The sequence below is a fragment of the Malus sylvestris genome, chromosome 4 (genome assembly GCF_916048215.2).
Source record: "Malus sylvestris chromosome 4, drMalSylv7.2, whole genome shotgun sequence".
NCBI classification, from domain to species: Eukaryota; Viridiplantae; Streptophyta; class Magnoliopsida; order Rosales; family Rosaceae; genus Malus; species Malus sylvestris.
In genome coordinates, this window is record NC_062263.1 from 18789029 (window position 1) to 18813330 (window position 24302).

General features: G+C 36.3%; 2 protein-coding genes, 1 long non-coding RNA gene and 1 pseudogene across 5 annotated transcripts; 1 reads left to right on the plus strand and 3 right to left on the minus strand.

Moving 5' to 3' along the window:
- Positions 1-5850: 5850 nt before the first annotated feature.
- Positions 5851-7836, minus strand: LOC126617722 (uncharacterized). Of its 3 annotated transcripts, none has more exons than XM_050285761.1 (4): positions 7344-7836; positions 7138-7258; positions 6564-6973; positions 5851-6220 (listed from the first exon to the last, which is right to left on the minus strand). In XM_050285761.1, the coding sequence occupies exons 1-4, from the start codon at positions 7379-7381 to the stop codon at positions 6031-6033; spliced, it is 759 nt and encodes a 252-aa protein (XP_050141718.1). In that variant the 5' UTR covers positions 7382-7836; the 3' UTR covers positions 5851-6030. The 3 variants fall into 3 exon arrangements, with proteins under 3 accessions (XP_050141718.1, XP_050141720.1, XP_050141719.1); XM_050285763.1 differs by lacking the exon at positions 5851-6220 and adding an exon at positions 6227-6311 and having other exon boundaries at positions 7344-7812; XM_050285762.1 differs by lacking the exon at positions 5851-6220 and having other exon boundaries at positions 6300-6973; positions 7344-7801.
- Positions 7837-12310: 4474 nt separating this feature from the next.
- Positions 12311-15957, plus strand: LOC126619819 (uncharacterized). The gene is made up of 3 exons (XR_007622163.1): positions 12311-12464; positions 14392-14710; positions 15448-15957. It is a non-coding gene; the product is annotated as an uncharacterized LOC126619819 (long non-coding RNA).
- Positions 15958-17547: 1590 nt separating this feature from the next.
- On the minus strand, positions 17548-18753 carry LOC126619818 (E3 ubiquitin-protein ligase SGR9, amyloplastic-like). Its single transcript, XM_050288235.1, has one exon. The coding sequence runs from the start codon at positions 18714-18716 to the stop codon at positions 17892-17894; it is 825 nt and encodes a 274-aa protein (XP_050144192.1). The 5' UTR covers positions 18717-18753; the 3' UTR covers positions 17548-17891.
- A 1327-nt stretch (positions 18754-20080) lies between these two features.
- LOC126619817 (pentatricopeptide repeat-containing protein At2g37310-like) lies at positions 20081-22488 on the minus strand (annotated as a pseudogene).
- Between the last annotated feature and the right edge of the window lie 1814 nt (positions 22489-24302).

Below are 24302 nucleotides of genomic sequence, written 5' to 3' on the forward strand. Positions count from 1 at the left end.
CTTCATTCACAAGAGCTCTAGCTTCAAAAGCTTCATTCACAAGAGCTCTAGCTTCAAAAGCTTCATTCACAAGAGCTCTAGCTTCAAAAAGCTTCATTTACAAAAGCTCTAGCTTTAAAAGCTTCATTTACAGAGCTCTAGCTTCAAAGCTTCACTTGCAAAGCTTCACCTACAAAGCTTCACATACAGAGCTTCAGTGCAAGGTATACAAAGACCGCCTCCGAACAACCGCCACTTCGGCCCATACATGGATTCAATTTGAAGTCTCCAGCCAACAGACTCTATTGACCGAAGACTTGGGGGACTACATTATGTACCATATATTGGGCCTCAACTGGGCCTCATGAAAAATACTTGGGGGACTCTAGCCCATGATTTATGTATTAAGGAGCGAACCCTTATTCTATAAAAGGGACTCCCTCACTTTCATTGAAAGATCACCCATGATTTATGTATTGAGGAGCGAGCCCTTATTCTATAAAATGGACTCCCTCACCACCATTAGAGAGCATCGCCGCCTACTGAGCAACTGTCTCACTGCGAGCATCAACTCTAACTCATCACTTATGTATTGAGGAGAGAGCCCTTATTCTATAAAAGGGACTCCATCACCTTCAAACGCCACAAGCCGAGCCAACCAAGGCAACACAAGCTACAAGCAGAGCGGCCTCGCAACATGTGCTACTTCTAGTTAAGCATCATTTCAGATTGGGCACCGCCTCATATCAAGCATTAGTTCTAGACGACATCTAGTTACTTCGGCCCACACATGGACTGAATTTCAAGTCTCCAGCCAAAAGACTCTCTTGACTGAAGACTTAGGGGACTACTGTTTATACCATATTTAGGGCCTCGTATTTAGATCTCGTACAAATACTCAGGGGACTTAAATGTAATTATGGGATAAAGGAATGGGCAAATATGTAATAAGTGAGGAGTCCTTATTCTATAAAAGGACCCCTCACCCTCACAATTAGGAGGAGGCCGGACTCTCACTCTCAGAGGCCATTTCAGAAGCCTCTCACCCCCTCTCAAAGCTTCCTCACACCCCCTAAGCTCTAAGCTCTCTCTCTCCCTCTTCAACAGAGAAATACAACATAATCAGTGTGGACGTAGCCCAAACCTTGGGGTGAACCACGATAAAATCCTTGTGTTCTTTGTGTTCTTTGTGTTCTTCGTGTTCTTGAGCGTTTGTGCAGATTCACGGTCGGATTTACGTTGTTCCAAGACCACCCCGGTTTTGTGCATCAACACATGAAAAAGCTTCAGGTTTTCATGGGTGGTGTTTTTAAGGAAAACTTTAGGTTTTCAAATAAGGCATGTTTCTAGAAATTTCAGGTTTCAAAATAATTATGAACTTCATGTTCATATGCTCTTCCAGACAAACACAAATATATATATATACATAAATGTGCAACAAAAAAATATGCAAATAGAACTTCAGGTCCATAATTATAATGAATTTAATTATTTAGATTTTAGGCCAAATTTAAAGCGTGGGTGAAAAATTATAAAACCCAAAAGTACCTAAAACATAGGCGATTAACACTCGGGGCCCAAAAATTTTGACCAAAGCCCACAGGTGGGTAGGTGAATTGGTGCCATGAGTTTCAGGCCTAAAACTGGGCTGGGGTAGGCACAGGCCTAGCATGTAGGTAGGCCCAACATCATAGAAAACGGATTGCAGGTGCAAGCCCAAAAACAAAGGCCAAAAAGGGCCAGTGTTGGGTCAAGAAAAACTCCAAAGCCCAAAAGGCTGGTGCTTACCGAGAACAGGCTAAGCCCAAGTGGGCTTGGGGTTTGAACCAGACACCCTAGCGCTAGCTGGGTGAACTCGTTGGAGAATAGGTTAAGCCCAAGTGGGCTTGGGGTTTGAACCATACACCCTAGCGCTAACTGGGTGAACTCGCTGGAGAATGAGACTGGTACCACCGTTTCAGGCGGTTGTGTCGTGGTGCAACAATCAAAACAAAAAACCATGGGTTCGACGGCGACCCATAGAGGTAGATGAAGAGTAGAGACTCTCAACGTGTTTAAAAAACCTAGAAAATTTAACTTAGAATTTCGAAGAAAAACCGGTGAGATTTAAACGAATCTCGGTCAAAACCCATCGGAGGATGATCTTCAGGTCATTATGATGAGGACCGAAGGTCAAGATTAGGCTGCAGGCTTACCTGTGATGGAGCAGACGCCATAGAAGGCATCATGGGTTTTTTTTTTTTCTGGGTTTCAAACTAGGAGCCCATAGCTCCGGCTTTGTGGTCTTGTAGCTCGGCTCAACCACACAAGCTGCAGGCTTGGGCCTAGTGGCTCGATCGCTTGGCGGCTCACTAGCCACGACTCACACGGTGAAGGGGTTTAGAACGAAACCCTAATCCATATTTTAATAAAAAATTTCAATTTCAGATTAATTCAAATAATTTAATGCATGGACATATATTTGATGCAATTCATGGCAATATCAAATTCACATAATTCAACAATTAGGGATATGATGCATACACAATTTATGTAGAATCTAAAATTTGAAAAACGTAAAGTTGGATCATGTATTATGGTGAATGTTCTGCTATTATGGATGCAAAAATATCGAGATAAAAACCGTTGTTTTGAAAGAACCTGATTGCGTGATGGTATTGGTGAATTGGTTTGATGCAGAAAGCTTCCACGTTAGATTCCTAAGCGCAGTGGTAGGGGCGTGCTGATAACGTGTTGTGGCCTATATTTAACTGGCAGGGGAAGGGGGTCGGCTGCACAGAGAGAGAATAGAGAGAGATGTGTTTGTAGGGTTGTGTAGAGAATGTTATTCCCCTTACCCAGTCTTTTATTTATAGTAATAAGAGGGAGAAGAAATCTTTCTCCTCCAAGGAATACAAGTCCTAATAGGGAAGAATAACTAGAATCAAATCTAATATAGGATTTACACAATCACACTTAAACAACAAGTTTATAACAACGTGAGCATTTTCGGCTATGAAATTTTGAAGAATATCGGATGAGAGATTAATGGATAAATGATAACAAGATTATTTTTATAAAGAGAGATATTTGATGGTATTAGTAATGAAGTTTTCATGCAACGTTGTCAAAACATGAAAATGTGTCGACGGATATTGTTATATGTTGTATGAAAAATTTTATGGATAAATATATAAGTATTTTGTTTACTAAATTCTTGAACTCTTTAATTTGTAACTTTATTGTTTGAGAATGCCCCAATCCATATAGAACTCTGACTTTGTTTTTGGTGAACCCCACACATTCTTGATTCCTCCATGTGTTAATAATCACAAAAATAATCTTAATCGAATCAAACTCCTTATTTTTATTTTAATTACTGGTGCGAAAACACGCTTGGTGGCAATACAAAACAAAAACTAGAAAAGAAAACTTGCTGCAATTTGTTTTCAGTTTTTAAGTGTCCCTTTTTCAACTCTTCCATGTACATTGGTCCACTTTCCAGTTTCCACCACCCTCAACCTTTGCCATCCCTTTTTTTCTCCTTTGTATTTCCTTTTTTATTTTTAACAAAAAGAAAAAATTATAAATTTGTTGATGCACAAAATCAGTGAGGACTTTGGTACAACATAAAATGTTAAATTTGTGACCTTCACTAGATTGCTCCGATCACTAGTATGGATGAGTATGTAAATGGATAGGGACATGAAAGCAAACACAAGATGTACGTGGTTCACCCAGATTGGCTACGTCCACGGAGTAGAGGAGTTCTCATTAATTGTGAAGGGTTTACACAAGTACATAGGTTCAAGCTCTCCTTTAGTGAGTACTAGTGAACGATTTAGTACAAATGACATTAGGAAATATTGTGAGAGAATGATCTCTATTTATAGAAGAGAGTTTCTAGTTTCATTCTGATATTGACACGTGTCGTGTTGTGATTGGCTTCTGATGTTGACACGTGTCGCGCTATGATTGGCTTCTGATGTCGACACGTGTCGCGTTGTGATTGGCCTTCTGGTTGGAGGGAAACTCTTCTGGGTCCTTGACGGTATAACGTTGACCGGTGTTTAGTAGTTTCGGAATTGATCAAGTATAGTACAAACAAAATTAAACATGAAAAATAAGTGGTGAATTGTTTTGATATATAGGGTATTTCTCTTCAATCAGTTGCGTCTTGGATACAAATATTTCCTCCCTCTTTAATCTAACTTTAAATAATATATCGCTTATAAATTAAACACAAAATAAGCTCTAATATTTTTATTACCAGGTCTCTGTCAGAAGTTCAAATTAGGACTAGGACTAGCTTTGAGCACGTTTGTGCGTTTTTTATTTTTATTTTTTTTATTGTGCAATAGTCCCAATTGTTGGACTGAATATATTATTTTCTGAAAAAATAAAAAAACTTGTACATCTATAATATAAAATTTCAATCACTTAATATTACGGTCTAGTGATATTCTTCTTCACTTGTAAGTGGGAGATTTCAGGTTTAATTCTCATCAAAGATGAATTTGAACCATATTATTGCTAGCCTATTATGAGATTTAACACACTGCCCCACTCCTTTAGTATAAATAATACCGTTTGTTAAAAAAAAAAAAATTCCAATGTATTGCATTGCATGTGTGCATTCTTTGATCATGTGATGGGCTGCATGTCAATCCAAAGCACTGACTCAACGGCAAGCCACACTGAAGAGAGGATCCATGTCTGGGGTTTAACAACCCTTTGTTCTTTTATCGCCATTTTTCACATCCATGGACAAATCTTAGCACAGGGCCCAAGCTTAATTGCCAATAAAACACTTTTGCTCTCCTAGATATTAAAAGACAAATAAAGAACGGTAGAGATTTAATTTATTCGTGAAAAATAATGTGCGAGAAAGAATCATGTTGTAGCGTAGAAGGAAAGAAAATGATTTCGCACCCTCTTTCTTTTTAACTGTCTTTTATTTTTTGTGGCTATTGAATTGAATAAAAAGAACACACACAGATAGAAGCGTAGAAGGAAAGAATGGGAGTGGAAATCATTTTTCATTATCTATTAAGTTTCGTTGAATGGCTTAGAAAAGTGAAAGTTTAAGATCAATGATAAGTTTTGAGTACGAATATCGCATTTACAAATAATTCATTAGTTAATAAGTAGATATACGTGATATGAGATGAGTAAATAAGAAACACCACGAAACAGACATTCACTCCAAAAAATTACTCTTTACTCAAACTTTGAGAACTTTTTGTTTTAACTTTTGACCCCAAAAAAAAAAAAAAAAAAAGATTTTTGCTCTTTCTTGTGCAACTATATCCAAATACATGCTCTTGTGAGACCAAGCCAACAAATGTAAAGATAGTTTGGCCAGATCTCAACAAGAAAATATTTAATATACAGGTCACAAGAATCAAGCTGCCATGGCCAACCACCTCCTAAAATTCAGTTCCACTCAAGAGATTGCCACAAAATAAAGTAGAGAAAACCAAAAGAAGGATGTGGCCAAGAAGTTGGGGTCCAAGTCAGAGCATCAATATTGCAACAAACCCCACAATTCACATGCCCTCTATGAGTGAATGTACCACATGAAACAACTTTATTACCCACATCCACAGATATTAATCCATCCAAATACACTACACAATGCATGAAACTAGTAGATTTTCTTCAATACACTTAAATACTTTGTGCTCCGATATTTAGAGCTGTTAGATCCAATTCAAACGATAACTATAACTAGTACTAATTATTTCATCTACATAGTATGCCCACAAGTATTAATGATTACTATTTGCATGTTTGAGATTGGTGATCAAATGGACCATATCTAATCATAATTCTTTAATCCATTGATTTTTGAAGATTTTCTATGATATCCCTTCATAATTGTTCTGGTAATTAGGTAATAGGCAATTATTGCCTTAGTAAATAGTAATTTTCCATTTCATATATCGATGATGATAATTTTGCGATGTGCAGGCAAGCAAGAAGACGATGGTATCAAATGTGAGTAAGAATAAAGTGGCGCAGAAGGATTGCCTACATCTCCATAGTTGAACATTCTACGTCAGCATGACATCAGATCCAACTCGAGCACAGGGTCGGACAAGGATTGCTCTGGTTACCTAGTCCGGCACACTTGGGTACATCCAATTGCCTGACTTTTGGACATGGACTGGAGATGTTTTGGACATCTTTTGGGCAATAATTGCCCATTGCCGGCCTTTGGGCCTGGAGTGGACTTGCTCTTAGAGTATCAAGAACTTGCCTAAAATTTTCACCAACTGGCTTCAATTCAGTGCTGGTGTCACAGGTGGCAGGCATATTCACAGGTACTAATGCAAATGTATTCAGAACAACTGAAAAGTTTTTGCAAATTTTATTCTAATTAGCTTAATTAAGCAGATCCCAACATGGAATGTCAAAGATTATTTCTAAACACCAGTGATTTTAACGCTCCTATTTTAGCTGTATGCACTTCTTCTGAGCACATAAAGATTATTAATATTTAACTTGGAGTACGTATGGTTAAAAGCCGAGTGCCAAAATATCTACCCTAAGTACGGACACTAAACCTGATAGAACCGGTCAGGTTAATCGGACTTACATACCTATTACTATCTTCAATCCCTGGATCTTCAGATTTATGAGTTGGGTTGTGGCAGAACCCTTTTGGTGAAGAACATTCTAAGCTGGAACTAGAACTGGAACCAGAAGTGCTTTGAGAAGAAGTGTTTTCTTCAGTGAAAGTACTTTCATGGCTTTGCTCAGATGTGGTGGAGTCTGCTGCATTTTGTCTTGATTCTTCTGGGATTTCTGACTCTGCAACTTTGGATTTGGCTTCATGGGTTTCTGGATGATTGGATCCTGATGAAGTAGTAGTGGATTGTGTACAAGATTTTTCACTATTTTTGGAGGAAATATTAAAAGATTCAAGCTTTTTCTTCAAATATTTGAGCTTCTTTTCTGCTTTTTCCTTCAGTTTGATCTCTTCTTTGAGCTGCTTCTGTAGTTCTACTAACTGTTGACAATTGAAACATTATAATGTGAATGACAGACAACATATAGATATATATAACTGGTTACCTCTTTTGCGTTCCTAATATAGATATACTGGAGATTTAACTAACCAATTAGTGTAATTGAATGTTTACTAATCCGTAATCGAAAATTCAAAAAATTTACCTTCTTGCCAATGAGTTCTGCATCCTCTTTTGCAACCCTAGAAGCTTGCCTCTCTGCCAGCAGTCTCCCTCTGAGGCACTCCAAAGTCCTCAAACCACCATCTCCTTCCATCTTCCCGTCACTGAGAGAAAACCCACATCCCACATTGTCAATTTTGATGAGAGAGAGAGAGAGAGAGAGAGAGAGAGAGAGAGAGAGAAACCCACCTCCATGTTCCATCTTCCATGCCAGTAGTAGCTGTCATTGTTATTTTTATGTGGGGAATATACACTTGGGCAAGAACACAGATGCTTGATTGTCAGCGTTTAGAAAACCAAGGACTGAGAGCTTTGGAGTCTCTTTTGCTCATACCAGGTGGACGATGATACATTTGAAGGAGAGACAATGGCTCTTGTACTTAAAAAGTATGTTGGTAACTGTGATCATCTTCCCAAAGTGTCTACATCTGTTATTTATTTCTCTCACCACCCAAGGTTTTATGTTGTAGTGTTATCTCTTGATTTTCATTATTTTGTTGTCTTGGTATTAAGCAATTGACCACTTTTGTAATGAAAGTTTCTTGGTCCTCACTCCATACATTTCAGTAGGCCATGTTTTCCCCTTATGAATGAAGGCTCTTTCATCACTGATAAAATACCACTTTCCCTATAGTTCTAAACACAAAAAAAACTTATAGACTGATGACATGTTTACTTAACTATAACGAGAGAAGTTGAGAAGAATTGGGCACGAGATTTCGTTAGTCGTTGGTTGTTCAGGTATTGGATTACAGGAAGTAATGTGAAATTCACATGCTTTTTATCTAGTATGTTTTAAAAAACGCAAAAGAAGTCAAAAAATCGAAATAAGTTTAAGAGTGGAGTGGAGCAATGGTCCTTGAGCTTTCGTCTAATTCGAGCATTGGTCCCTAAACTAAAAATCGTGATATTGGTCCCTACACTTATTACAATGTATAACAATGGTCCTTCATGGTGTTATTCAAAATGACCAATGTTCCACATTGTGATAAGTCCAAGAATAAATACTCATCGACTTTTACTTCAAGGACCATAGCTCCAATTAAGCCAAAGTCCAAGACCAATGCTTCATTTTTTCTAGTTCTAATATCCATGTAATGATAAGGAGACTAAATTTGTAAACTAAATGATGTGTCATCAATTGGAATAAGCACGTTTATCAATGTTTAAGTAATAAACCAACTATTAACTTATATGTCTTTTAGTTTCCAAGACTTTGTCTATAAATTTAGTCTCCCTAGCATTACTCTATCCATGTGTTAGTAACGCACGAAAAAGTCAGAAATCAAAATAATTCGAATTCTTTATATAATTAAATCATAACCAAAAGTGGTTGGAATCTTCTTTATATAGTTTTGGTTCCAGCAATATTACGATACATGAATATAGGCAGTGCATTTGAAATACATGAAATAGGAATCATAGATCTAAAATTTGAAATTTGAAATTTGAAATACATCGCTATCATAGATTTAATTTTTCAACAGAGATCTGGCTGTTATGTCACGTGATCTTATCTCACTGTATTGTCTTCCTCCTCCTCCTCCACCTTGCTCATGACTTTGTTCTCATCATCTGTCATATATAGTTTGGAATTGGACTCTAGTTAAACATATCAAAGAATACAATCGCAGATCAATCTTGTTAATTTCTCTTGTTTGTTGTTTCTCTCACTCCTCCCCAGTGAGCTTCGGAGAGTGATTTAAATAGAACGAGTTTATTATTGTCAAACGTTTCATTTTGAAGTGTGTTATCCTACACCCCTTGTTAAATTCTATCACCCCTTGTTAAATTCTATCATTTGATCTTCTTTAATTCATCTAATCTGATAGTCAAAAATTAAAAAAATATAAGAGAAGTAAAAAAATATATGTGGATATCACATCCCTTCATTTTAATACAACTTCATGACGTGTAGTCACATGCTAAGATGGACCAGCATCTTTGATAAATATTAAATACACCCACCTCTTTTTTTAATTTTTCTTCTGTCAAATTCCTAGTTTGATTTTCTAAACGTAGAAATCCTTATAAAGTTGACAACACCTTCTGCTAATTAGTATTCATAATTATCTAGATTTTTGGCAAAATGATTTTTTTTTTGTTTTTTCATTACCAACTATGTGCTATTTGGTAGAGTTAAATTCAAAACCTATTCGAACGAAATAGAGGCGTAGATGTAAGTTAAAACTAAACGAAGTAAAGATTTACAGTGTATGTTACCGAAACAATTTCGAAAACATAAAGTGGCCAAGTCACCACTATAATCATCATTAATTGTGTTTGCCTTCGTGTGATTTTTTTATACAAAAATATATTACACTAAGAAGTGAATGAATAAATTGGTTTCGATTTTTGCGATTTAGGAGATTCAAACTTAGGACCGTGTAGTACTAAATTATGCTTTAGTGTGAAAATTAAAATCATTGCGTTTCATATACATTCATAGCAAAGGACATTGGTACTAATTAGCTTGGTTTGCACTCAAAGAAATGACTAAGCAATTCTGCAAGTATTTGATCATATTAGGAATGCAAGAGCTTTAAGCACACTCATTATCATTAGCTGGACCGGTCAAATTATTTTGAGTAGGACCTGGGTTTAGCAGGGTGGATGAAAATATTCCCATAGCTAAACATCCTTTATGTCCCTTAAACTTGTTTATATTTTCAATTTTAGAGTAAGAGATAAGTCATATTTGTCGATTTACCCCTTGTATGGAGTTGCTAATTTCCCTCTAAACTTTAATTTTAGCCAATTACCCACTTGAACTTTTATAATTAGTCAATTTTCCCCTTAAACTTTAATTTTAGCTGATTACCCCCTGAACTTTTATAAATAGCCAATTTCCCCCTGACGTTAGATTTTAAAAATTTTCATCCAATTTTCCATCCATCTTGATAATGGAAACAACACATGACAGCTGTATGAGGGAAAAAAATATGAAAATTTGAATGAAAGTTTTTAAAATCTAACGCTAAGGGAGAAATTGGCTATTTATAAAAGTTTAGAGTGGTAATTGGTTAAAATTCAAGTTCAAGGGGGAAATTGGCTAATTTAAAAAGTTTAAGGGGATAATCGGCAAAAATTAAAGTTTAGGGGAAATTGATAGCTGAACACAAGTTCAGGAAGCAAATCAACAAACACCTTAAGAGATAATGATTTAGAGAAGGATAACAGTTCATCTCAAATTAAAATGACAACTATATACTCAGGCAAAAGCGATGTAGCTAGGATTAGATGAGGTGGCCTACACATAAGAGCTCAGTTGTCTAACTACTATTATAGCATATTGGAGGGAATTGAGAGTTTGAGACCCCCTGATAGGAAACAAAGCACCAACAATGAAAATCTAGAGGTTCTCTAAACTATGCGCAATAACTGTTAATATGTAACCAAAAGCGCACAAGGCAATGAGCAACTTTGTTAACTCTTGGTGACAAACATGAATAGAATTATCTCCAATGATTCGAAGCAACTGTAATTTCATGTTCTCATTGATGCATTTATCGAAAATGAATATAAACTCTAATGATGTAAAAGATTAAACAATATAAGCAAGAAAACGAGTAACACAAACTTCCACAAATTTTGACATGTCAATTGTTTTGAGTAATTGATGGACTGAAATTCATAATTAATTTATCTAAAGAATTAGACAAAACTAAGCTTTTGTTCCTAAATTGTAAACTAAGAGGAATTGAGTTGCAACCATGGTCTAAAATATCCATAATATCCCGATATTTCCATCGAAATTTCCGTGTTTTTGGACTACCGATATTTCCGATATCATCGATATTTTAGACCTTACTAAGACACTCATGTATCTTACCATGCAATGTATAAAGTGTAAAGGAAAAATTAGTATCCGGTCCCTAGTTTTTACTGTTCATTGACTAAAACCTTATTAGTTCTCAAATTTTGATTTAAGTCCCTAGCATTAATGTGATAATGAATTTACTTGTTTATATAATTTTTTAATATAAAAATTAGTAATTAATTTAGGGTTTAATACTCACACCTCTATTAAACTTCTAATTAATTTTCAATTCAAACATTTCCAAAATAATAAAAAATTAAATTAAATTAAGTTTGTACCTATTAGTTTTTTTTTATATATAAAAAGATTCTCAATTTTTTAATCTTAAATGTACCCATTCATATAATTTTTCAATTTTTTTAATCTTAAATGTACCCATTCTCAAATATATCAATTTGTTATATGTAAAATGTATCCTTTTTTTAATATAAAATCCATTCAAATTTTTTAATCCATGTTTAAACTTATATGGGTACATTTTTTTTTCGTTGATTTGAGAATGTATCCATGTTTTGGTACAATAACTTTTTTTGTTAATTTTGGTTAATGTACCCATACATATATGTATATATATATATACACACACACACAATATAATAGAGAGTATAATTTATATTTTATTATTTTTAATCCCATAAATTATGGGTTTTATTTAAAATCTCATTAATATAAACAATTACAAATTTCAATTTTTAATTTTTAATTAAAAAAATATAGTAACTTACATTATTACATTAATATCAGGGACCTCAATCAAAAACTAAAAATTAACAAGGTTTCAATCAAAAAATATTGATAGCTAGGGACCGCATCCCAAGTGTCCCAAGTGTAAAATATTGTATTAATTCATTATATATAAATGATTATGGTATGTTTAAACTTCTTTCATTAATTACTACATATTTTCTACACTCACAATGTTTGCCAGGTCGTTATATAATCAATTTAAATCAGTTATATCTATCATGCAATACATTTCCTTCCAATTTTTTATGATAAACTAATAGATAATTGACTAAATAAATATCATGCAAAGTTTCAATAAAAATTTCCAAGTTTTTCTTACAATTTCCATAGTTTTTATTCAATTTTTATCGATATCGATAATATCCCGATATTTCCATCAAAATTTTTGTGTTTTTGGACTACCGATATTTCTGATATCATCTATATTTTATACCTTGGTCTCAACATTTGAAACTATAAACACCAAAGTAGAACTTCACGTAATCTACAGGCACTAAAATAATTATTTGGTCTCATTTAATGATTTAAATGCGCAGGCACGTGATACAAACCGGCTTTATTTAGAATTCAGCAAACGACAGGCACGTGACTTATAGGAACCGACTTTATTTTGAATTCGTACCGCGCGGGTGGCGTAAACTCGGCGCGCAGAGCAACGACAAAGTGGAGCGTCGTGGTTTTCCTGTCGCGTAAATTGTCGCCGAAATCATATGCTTCTCCTTCTCACTATTCTACCTCGTGAGGTAAACAAATCGGTTCATTCTTCTAGGGCTTTGATTTTTTGGAAAATTTAGGGTTTTCTAGTGTTGTGCATTTCAATTGTTTCCATATGGAAGAAACGCCCTTCGTATTTAACTTTGACCTAATTTTCACAGGCTGAGTAGCGAGTTGTGTATTCCCAGTTTCTTTTATTTTTCGTATCCAATTTACAGGTGTGGAATTTGGATTGATACATGCTTGCTTTGATTTTGGTTGGCCCAGTTCATGGTTGACTCAATTATTTTCATGCCTTCGTTCATGGTTTGCCTTAATTCATGATAGCTCAGTGCTATTTTGTTGCTCAGTTATCCTGATAACTGGATTTAGTGTTGTCTCAGTATATTATTTCCACAATTCATGGTTTGCTTAGGTTTAATTTGATACCTTGATTCATAGTTGCCGCGGTCTATTTTTGTCCAAGTTCTAGTTGCCTGAGTTATCTTGATGCCTCGATCTATGGTTGCCTTGGTTATATAAATACCTTGATTACTGGTTGCCTGGGTTTATTGTTGGCTGAATACATTAATTGTTGCCTCATGATGGTTACCTTGGTTGTATCGGTGCCTCATCATGATTGCTTCGGTTATTGGTTACCTCAGTTTATTCTTGAAAAACGTTGTTTTCTTGATTTATGGTAGCCATAGTTGACTCCTCGATTAATGGATGCCTCAGTTTAATGTGGGCTTAATACATTGTTTCCTTGGTTTATTGCTGCCTCAGTTTTTTCAGCGTGTTGTTTCCTTAGTTCATGATCGCGTTGCAGTTATCTTTATGACCTAAGTCTGCTTGGGTTGTTTGGATGACCTGAATCTATTGTCATAACTATTTTTACTCATCGTTGCCCATAGTTGACTCGATATATTTTTCCCTCAGTTGGTGGCTGTCTATGATATTTGATGCCTATTCACGGTTGTCTTGAACTCTTGGTTGTATTGATGTATGGATGTATCGATTAATGGTTGCCTCAGTATATTCTTATTGTCACCACTCATACTTCCTTCAATTATCTATCTCTCTATTCATGGTTTTTATTGATGCCTTGAATAATAGTTTCCCTCAATTTATTCCGGTCTACATTTTTCCTTCACGTTTTTTTCTCGTATATTGTTGCTTTGATCACACGGTTGCCTCGGTTATCTCTACGCCTTAGTTCATGAATGGCTAGTTAACTTGATTTCTTCGTTCTTGGATGCTTCAATTATTTTGATGCCCAATTCATGGTTGCCTCTTGTTTTTTGCTGCCTCAATTCATGGTTGCCTTACTTCATGGTTTTCTTGGTGTATTGTTGTCAAATTCTTAGTTGTGTTGGCATTTTGATTCCTTGATTAACTGATTTCTCAGTTTTCGATTCTTGGTTGTCTTGTATGTTATAACAACTCATAATTGCCTCGGTTCTGAAGCCTTGATAATCGATTAGTGGTTGCCTTGGCAATGTTGGGAAATTTTTGTGGTACAGGGAAGAAATTGTTTCAACGTATCCCCTGCTATTGGTATCAGTGTCTTGATAAAAAAGATGTATCGGCATCGGTTCAATTTAATGAGCTATGAGATGACTAAATCCTGGGATGTTTATTGTGACATTTGTTTTGCCTTCTGTGAGATTTCTTATTTTATTGGACTGCCTTTTATGTTTTCTTAGCCCTTAGTTAATCAGACAATATCTTGTTTAAAAGTATTCTCATTCAAGTGTGGGTGTGCATAATGTAACTTAGTATCCTGTACGTCGAAATTAAGATAAACTTCCCCTAAGTTCATGATATTGCAGAAACTATTTTATACAAACTATGACAAATGAGGATGGCCATTTTTCCTTGTCTTGCAGTCGGAATTTTATGATTTATCTGAGGGAATATCGATAGTAGAGTAGTGATTTGGCCATCTAATTTATTTTCATGATGATGCATGTGTAGGATTTTCTAAAGATATATAGAAACCAAAAATGTGATGCTATCTTTTAAAGAAGTACGAAAGGCAAGCAAAAGATCCCACATACTAGTCTATGTTTACATGCCCATGTTTCGTGGGCTGGCTCAGACTGATTAAATTGGATTGGAACATTGGAGTCATAGCCGTTGTTTGATGAGCCTAATTGCACTTCGAACTGAGTCGGACTGGGGTAGGACACAAGTCCCAGAAAGGAGGGAATCAGGACCCATGTGGAGACAGGTTTTGAGTGAGCCTCTTCTCTTCTCCGCATCTTGTTTTTCCTCTTCTCTCCACGGTTTCAAGGTACCACCCCTTTCCTTATTTTCTCAATCCTTCAAACACTGCGCACCCATTGTTTGAGTTATACTTTATCTTAGTTCAAATTTAACTTTAGTTTTAGTCGGTTCCCCTCTGAATCTGACTCTCTGGTCACTGCCGATCTCATAAATTGTGAGCTAGGTTTCTGATTGATCGTAAGCTACTAGTCTCATCTGTTATCTGCTGGCTTAGACAGGACTCCTTTTGCCTCTGTCTCCTTTGTTTTCATAAGTTCATTGTCCCTTTCCTTTGGAAACTTGTGGATTGGGCAAATAAATGCAGTGGCAAAACAGTTTGTTACAGGACTTAAAACCAAATGATGTTACCCCGATGCTCTTATGAGAGGAATACTTTTCCATCTGCCCATCTGTGCGAACTGTTTAGTATTAATAGAAAAGGGCACTTTAAGAAAGCAACAAAGTTAGGATAAAACTATATAATTTCAACAAAGTCCGTTTCTGGAGAAACATATCCACATCTGATATCTATGTGATATGTATAGCATCAGTAGCAAAAACACTTTCAGAAGAAACATTTTGTGGAAACTATCATAGCAAAAGAACTCAGTATACGCTGCAGATCCAATCCAAATGACTTGGCTACACCCGATATTGTAGCATTGTAATACACAATGTGACTAATGTAGCACAGTTTGTGACTTGTGTAATTGAATATTAGGGAATTGACTGGTCTGACTAGTTTTCATGATTATGAATGTGTAGGATTTGCTTAAGGTATATAAAGAGACCAGAAATGGAGTTCTACCCTTCACAGAGGTTCAAAAGAAAGGCAAGCTAATGATCCCACGTTACTGGTCCGAGATTACAAGCTCTTAGGGTAATGGAATGTTTTACGTATACCTGTTTATATTCTGCTGCAACATTTCTCACACCCGCTCTCATGGCATTATCGATACCAATTTGTACCCGATGAGTCTTGGAATGCTATTTTTATAAAGGTACGAAAAGAAAGGCGAGCAAATGATCCCACATTACCGGTCTGAGTTTACAATCTCTTAAGGTAATGGGACGTTTTACTTATACCTGTTTATATTTACTGCTGCGATGTTTTTACACCTGCTCTCATGGCATTTTAAGTACTAATTTGCACTTGATGACGCTTAAATCTCTTATGATCTTTGTAACAGTGTTAACAAGCTATAATTCTTAGAATTCTGCGACAATCTCAGCTGCTAGAATAAGATAGCCACCCTTTTTTGTGGGCTCGTTTAATTGTCCTTGTCGAGTGAGAATTTGGACTAGCTAACGCCTAGAGTTTTCTAGTAATTGCCAACCTGAAAATCCGAACCCCTTCACATTTACTGAGTTTAGGGTGATTGGGTTTTTTTACTTGATACGGTTGTTTCAGTGTGTCCAAAATGTCCATGTTTCTTATTGCTATGTTAAAAATGCATTACTCAAGCACTAAAAAGTTACTATTAAAGCACTACATATGCACTACACAGACACTAAACGAGGGACGTTTCATATAGGACCTAGAAAGGTATGGCATTTAGGCACTTTCGACTTTATAATCGAAACACACCATTAGTCTAGTGACTTTCACTTTGAGTCTGATCTTTAGTCGAACTGTTTCGTGCCAACCCTTAAAGCCCTATTTACTAATTCTGATAATATTATAGTTTAATTTGTTGGAAAATGATAATATTTAGGTTTATTTTATTCTTTGGGTATTGTGCCTAATCTATTAAAATTAGGGTTTCATTTCCTTGCCTATTAGGGATTATAGTTAGTTCTCTATATATAGGATGTTATGTTACAGAGTTAAAATAGTCTATCTCAATGTAGTATTCTGATATGTAGCTATTATGGTTATTTTACATTTCAGTTAATAAATCGATCTTCGTATTTTGTAATGTTGTTTGTTCGTTCTATGCACTTTGATCTTCAACTTGGTTTATTAACTAAAAAGTAAATAGGTTTTATCGGAGTGTAACATTATGATTTATTAACTGAAAAATAAATTAGCTATGACAGCTACGTATGAGAAAATTACATGGTGACAGACTATTCTTAAATAAATTACATAACATCCTAGGACGGGCACCCTGACTAAGGCACATGACGCCTCTAGGCTGCCACTTAGGTAGTCTAAGGCGGTTCATGTATTTTATTTTATTTTTTTAGGTTAAAGGGTTTAAAGATATTTTTTTTGTAAAATAACTTAAGGCTTTCTTTCTTGTAAAATAACTCGGAATACATATTTCGTTTTATGCATTCAATCAATTGTAGTACTTTATAATTTATATATTCTTCTATTTTGCATTTATTTTTCCAAATACAAGTATAAATATATAATTTATTATAAATATATATATATATATATATATATTTAAATATAGATGTATAAGTATTCACTTATTTATATAGATATATATATATATATATATATTTTTAATTTTTATACGATAAATTTAATTAAAATAATAAAAAAAATCTGGCTAGGCCCCTAAGCGCTAGGCTTCTGTCCGTTGTCCACTAGCGCCTAGTGCTGCCTATAATCAATGTCTAAGGAGATAAATATACGAGTAATGATATAGTTACCACTTTTTTAATACTTGCACATTTGTATCATCTCTTTAATAGAGATTGGGCTTATCAACACATGTGGATTCCATATCTATTAGATAGCTTGTACAAATATGTGATAAAAAAGTGTGGTAAAGTAGTATTTTTGTAAGTATATTAATTGACGTGGCACATACACATCGTTTGCCACATCAAATGTTACACCAACGTGATACAAAAATATCAACTCTAGTACTTTTAAAAAAATAAAATAAAAAAAATAGTGGAATGATGTTAATCAATTGGATCTCAGGTTGGGTCAGTTTATTGAAGTGTAAAATTACCAATCCATAAAAATGGACTCGATTTCATGAAATGTGAAATCAATTACAGAAGATTGCAGATCAATACCCCAAGTGAATTAATCGCATAAACTCTCTCTCTCTCTCTCTCGGTGTCTTATTTATTTAGCTACATGCTAATCCACAAATGCCTATAACCTAAACCACATGCGTCCATATCAAGTATTATGTGCGATCCTCTGCAATTTCATCCATCACACACAATCCCTTCACAGCCAAGAAATTTCCCATCCACTCTGATGGTGACACGTGTGCACATTGTTGATCACCATCACTCTAAGCTAATTCCTTCTCGCCTATCTTAACTAAAATCTCCCACAGCCGTTGGATCTCCCCGAACACATCGTCCGTGGGAAGCGTAAACCGGCAGCATGGACAAGTGTTCCTCTTCCTCAGCCACCGCAAAATACACATCCAATGAAACAAATGCCGGCACGGCAGCTCACACACATCTCTGTGTTCTCTCATCTCCTCTTTACATATCACGCACTCGCTCCCGCCACCGCTTACCACCACTGACGGCAGCGACACCACGACTGCTGGCGATGCCGCCACTTCTCTCCCTGCCTTCCCGCCACAGCAAAAACCCATCACGCTGACGAATCTCAAGCACCTTGTCAGCACCTCAATATAAGACACCAAAGCCGACCCGTTGTAGACCCCAATGCCGGAAACTGTTAACATGTTGTCGGAGTACAAATCGCTTAGAATTTCGCGCCATTTTACATTTGGTGCTTCGAGGGCTTGAGGGTTGTGCTGGTGTACTTCGCAGAGTAAGAGGAGGAGCAGGACGGCGTCGAGGTCTCTTTGTCTGGCCTGCCGCGGCGGTAGATTGGTGTAGGGTTGGAAGTGGAGTGTAAGGTGGTGGAGGGAGGAGAGGAGGTGGTTGGCGATGAGGAGAGTCTTGTGGGCGAGAGGGAGGCAGTTGAGGCGGTGGAGGGTGAGAGAGAAGAGGATGGGGGAGGATAGGAGGGAGGAGAGACGGCGGTGGTGGTGATGGGTGTGGGAGAGGATGGTGCGGGTGAGATCTGAGAGTTGGGGTGGGGTGAGGGTGGCCAGAGCAGCCATGATGGTTGCGGTTGCTGCTGTTGTTTCTTCCATAATGGGATCGTGTGCTCTGTGGACTTTCGCTTTTAACACTTTTATGGAGCGTGGAAAAAGGTTTTGAGGAATGTTGTGGCTTTTTATGTGAATTTTTGTTTGGACTAATTTGGCCATGCTGGTCTCTTGTAATGACCATTGTAACCCCTTTGATTTTTGTTCCACTCTCGTAAATTCCATAGGGAAATGATTTTGGCACACATTTACCTCCTCTCTCTCCCTAGGTTGAGATAAGTAAATCAAAGAAAAAAAAAAAATAAGGGAACCAAAAAAAGGTAAAGGTGTACAAAAGAAGAAAAAGAAATAGAAAATTATTGTTCATAGTATATTGTTGTGGCCATGAGATTTGTAATGAGTCAAAATCTTACATTAATCATGTCTTTACGTCCACAAAATCACATTTATGTGAAATATATGGTAATTACATTTTCGGTTATCCGAAATCTTAAATCATCATTAATTTTGTTAGTGTCAAGTCATAATGTGTTATATTTCTTTACATGTAAGAAAAAAACGAGAGTCGAACTCTTAATCTAGTCAAATGACAACAAAAACAATGCATAAAGCTAAGTTGGTATAAGAGGGGTTGGTTAGCACTTTAGCAATGGAGATGTGCATGTGGGGTATTAGATTAGATGAATTGAATCAAGTGGTTGGTTATGTAGGTTGGTTTGTCTACAAGTTGTGTGTCGAGTTCAAACCTCATTTGTCCTTCCTATATAATTATGTAAAGAAAAACAAGTAGAAGAGTAGAAAAACCGATTGGCCCATCCCATCCATGGCTCGCTCTCCTTGTCCCCTTCACTCTTAATAATGCAAATGCAAATGGTAAGATGATCCAACTTGACCGCCATGCTAATATATATCATTTCGCTTCTCAAGGAATCGTGTCACCTTTCACACTTGCATTTACCACCAACAGCTCCGGTTCATCTTCATTGGAAGTTGAGTAAAATGTTTGCTAGATCTGGTAAATTAGCCTAATGACCATTTTGTCCCCTGTTTTCACAAGAACTTTTGGTATTATTTGGGTTTGCTTGACAACCAAAAGCGCATTCTGAGTTTGTGTAGAAAAAACTTAAAAGCACTTTCGGACTCAGAGAAGAGCTTTAGGTGCTTTTTCGGAAAGCACCTTGAAATGGCCTAAACTACATCCCAACCAATGGGTTGGGTATGTATCTGATTCCACAAGGGGCATCCTCGTCACTACAATCAAGGCCTAGTAAGAGTGAAAATCCCTTGTAGAGGAGACACAATGATAACCTTTGTAGGCAACCAAACCATGATCACGATTCAGGGCCGAGGAAATGCCGGAAAAAAATCATGCACATTGGATTCTTTAACAGCAAGAAAAGATTTGCAGCTAGCTTTGTTAGAAGTATGGAATAAAGTATGGGCAGGTCCCCTTAAAAAGTAGGGGCAGGTCCCTTAAAAAGTATGGGCAGGTCCAAAAGCTATTAACAACTTCACTACTTGTAAATAGAAAAGTAAAAGATGAGTGTCAATACTAAACACCCAATCAGCAAACTGAATTGGAAGTTCTTTCATGCTTTTAAGCACTTAAAAACACTTGAATTCTATGCCACTTTGGAAAAAGACGGCGTTTCTTGGATCCTAAGCATACCCATATGAACCGGAGCAGTGATCTTGGCTCAACAATTAACACTCTCCTCATCTAATTCATCCTGCAAAACGTATCCTTTTGCTTTCATCGACCCCAGCAATCCATCCAGTGTTTCCTAAATCTCTTCGGTTTTTTCATTCGATACATCCTTTGCTGTAAAGCTTTGTACCCATCACGTGTTTCAATCCAGCCACTGCCAGGAGTCTTTCTCGGCCCAACTTCTTTCATTTTCTCCCTGACCTGATCAGCTTCTTCCCATCTCAACTGGCATTTTGTGGATAAAGTCTGCAGCTTCGCTGAGTTTCCCAGCTCGGCTAAGAACACTTACCATGCAAGCATAATGCTCAACCGACGGAAAAATGGCATATTTCGGAAACATGGCATCAAAGATCTTCCAAGCCTCATCAACCACTCCAGAATGAGAACAAGCTGTTAATACCGTTGTAAATGTCACTTGGTCTGGTTGAATCCCGTTATTCAACATCTTATACAAGATGCTAAGAGGCGTATCAGCATCTCCATGGGATGTGTAAGCTGAGATTATTGACTTCCAAATGATTAAGCTCATACATTTTGCTTGATCAAAAGCCCGTTGTGCCCCGTTCAGAAACCCCGACTTCGCATAAGTATCAATAATAGCAGTTGCAACATAAATATTCCCATCAAAATTGTTTTTAACAGCATAAGCATGTACTTCCTTCCCAACTTTCAGATTTGAGAAATACAATATTGTAGGAAAAATACTTGACAATGTCACGGTATTTGGTTTGCAACCACATGACTGCATTTCACGAGTTAAATCCAAGGCATCTTCATGCCGGTTATTCTGAACCAGACTTGAAATCACAGCATTCCCAGTACTTAACTTTGGCTTCTTACTATCTTGAAATACATCCAATGGCTTTGTCAACAAACCTGTGAAACATGTACCCCGAAGCTAATGAGCCATAAGTGACCTCATCCTTTTCACTCATCTCATCGAATAATTCTTGAGCATAATCCAAGCTACCACATCTTGCGTATAGCCCTATAAGAGCATTACAATGCAAAACATCCATCTTGATCTGATTCTCATTCACAAACTGATGAACTTCCATACCGAGCATAAGATCATTCGACTGTAAACATGCCTGCAAGACACTAACCGCTGTCAACCCAACAGGCCTAAACTTTCCTAAGCTTATCATCTCCCTGTACAACTCTTTACACTCCTGATAATATCATAATACCCAGCCTGAGAATACCCCGCAATCACTGAATTCCACGACACAATATCTCTTTCTGGCATCCTATCAAACAAAGCTCTCGCCAAACCAACCTCATTACATCTCGAGTAGTAAGTAATCAAAGAATTAACAACAAAAACATCCGAATCAAACCCACAACGCAGAACAAACAATGTACCTCCTTAGCCAATTTTGAACCTGAAAGCAAAGCGCCCAGAGCCTTCAACACACAAGTCACGGTAAAATTGTCGGGCTCCGAACACGAAGACACTATAGCCGAAAACAGCTTCAGGGTGTCGACGTGCACGTTGTTAAGGGAATACCCAACGAGCATGGCGTTCCAAGAGAAGGCGTTTGGATGGGGAATTTGATCGAACAGCTTGCGGGCATAGTTGAGGTTATTGGTTTTAGAGTAAAAATTGATGAGCTTTGAAGCCGGAAGTTGGCGGGGGTGACGGAGAAGAGGACGAGGCGGGCGTGGAGCTGCTTCGCCGGACCGACCAGGCGGCGCACCGTGCAGTGCTGGATGAGGTGGCCGTAAGCTCCGCAGTCGAGGGCGTCGAGTCCATGGAGGTTTTGAAGGGCTCGTTGGACGTAGCCGTTGTTGGTGGCCGAGATTTGAATGTGGAAGGGCTTTGTTAACAACATACATTTGTTGTTCTCGCAACAGCTTTCGCGTGTTACATTTGATTTTCTTAAGCCTTTCTTCTCCTTTACAAGAAAAAGAAAAGGACAACAAAAATAATGCTTCGAATTCGCTGCTGGGCTGAATTACGGTGGCTTAAAGCTCAATAAGTGTTTTTATTTGGATTAAGACTATAAAATTTCCCAACCTTTTAATGTTATTTCAATTTGATCTCAACCTTTTTAAACATTCAAACAGGTAGCCAATTTATTGAAATCTGTTAAATTAACTAACACTTACTTTGTCTCCAAAATCAATAGAAAGTTATGAAAGCATAGCCTCCAAACTAACAGTTACCAACACTCCCATCAGGCCATTACCTCCAAATCCAACGCAAAAGCACCAACTCCACCCTACAACTCAAGTTGCCAATGCCAAGAAGAAGGTCATTGAGGTTATCACTGCCTACAAAGAAGAATTGAAAGCTTTACGAGCCAATAATTGGGGAACGAGGAAATCACATGAGCATAAATAAGCTCATTGAATCCCTATCTGAATCATAACCCTCTTCTTTGTTCCGAGATTGCCCTCAAAATGTAATTTCAATTTTGGTCTATTTTGATTCAATATCCGTTTGATCATGAGGTTCAATATTATGTAATTTATATATGTTTGAAATTTAGATTTACCATGATATACCCAATTGGTAGGTTTTGAATATAATCTATGTTCGAAAAATTAATTGGGACTTAATGTATGTGAAATTTGGAAAATGTTGGCTACTTGTTTGGAATGTTTAAAAAAGTTAAGAGTAATTTGGAATGATACTAAAAGGGTGATGGGTTTTTGATACTTAATTATTTTTATTTTGCCCTTACCTTTCTTTTTAATTTATTAATAAAACAAAAATAATTTTTACCCAACAAGGGCAAATGACAAGGAAAAAAGTCTTAAGGTATAATCGGGAAAATAATGTCCTTTCAACAGTGTGAGTGCACTGCATTAGACAAGTTAGCTAAACTTGCATCTGTGTTAAACGTATAATATTTCAAACAACAAAAAGAAGAAGAAAATTTTGTATTTTCTCTAGCCCTTTTTTTAATAAAAAATAAAATAAAATAAATTAAAACAATAAAAAAATTGAATTGCTCTGGTGGTAAGCAAACTTAGTAATTGGATATCAACTTAAATAAAGCAGATTCACCTCTATAATGACATTCTATTTAACAATTCAATGTCATGTATTGTGTATATTGTGAGTAGAGAATTGTTATATGAAAGTCATTCTTTAGTAGTAACTAGTCAGTGAGAGTAGCTAGGGGGAAAATACGAATTAACTTTGCACACCATTTTTTTGATACCTCACCAATTTTTTTTATCCTGCATGTCTCAATCAGTCCATCATTTTTCTTTCATTTTATGCAATCTACATGTCATAAGCAAAAACGTGTGCAGGAGAGACAAATAGTGTGTCAAAAGTATTGTGTGATGTTAAATTCACTCCATTGTCAAAAAGATAAAAATGTTAATGACATATTTATTTATTTTAAAAGGTTTTTTTAGTCAAAATGGTTTCTGAGATTTGCATAACACATAACTTTGGTTCCTGAGATTTAAAATCAATAGAAGTGGTCATTGAGATTGTTCACCATCCATTAGTTTGGTCATTCTGTTAAAAAACTCCGTTAAGTTGAGGGTATAAGACATAACTTTGGTCCCTGAGATTTGCATAACACATAACTTTGGTTCCTGAGATTGTCCACCATCCATCATTTTGGTTATTCCGTTAAAAAGCTCAGTGACGATTTAATGGAATTTTTTAAAGGAAAACTAATGAAAAGGGCTTGAAAACTTTGAGTTTTAATGATAAGAACAAAATAAATGGTAAAGTGAATAGTATCAAGATTGACTTTTTAGTGTAAAAATATGTTTTTTCGTTAAAGTGAATAGTAGCGGGAGCTTTTGGTTAAAGCTCCCATTTTTTAATGGAATGACCAAAATAATGGATGGTGGACAATTTCAGGAACCATTTCTATTGATTTTAAATCTCAATGACCAAAGTTATGTGTTATGAAAATCTCAGGAACCATTTTGGCTAAAAAGCCTTTTTA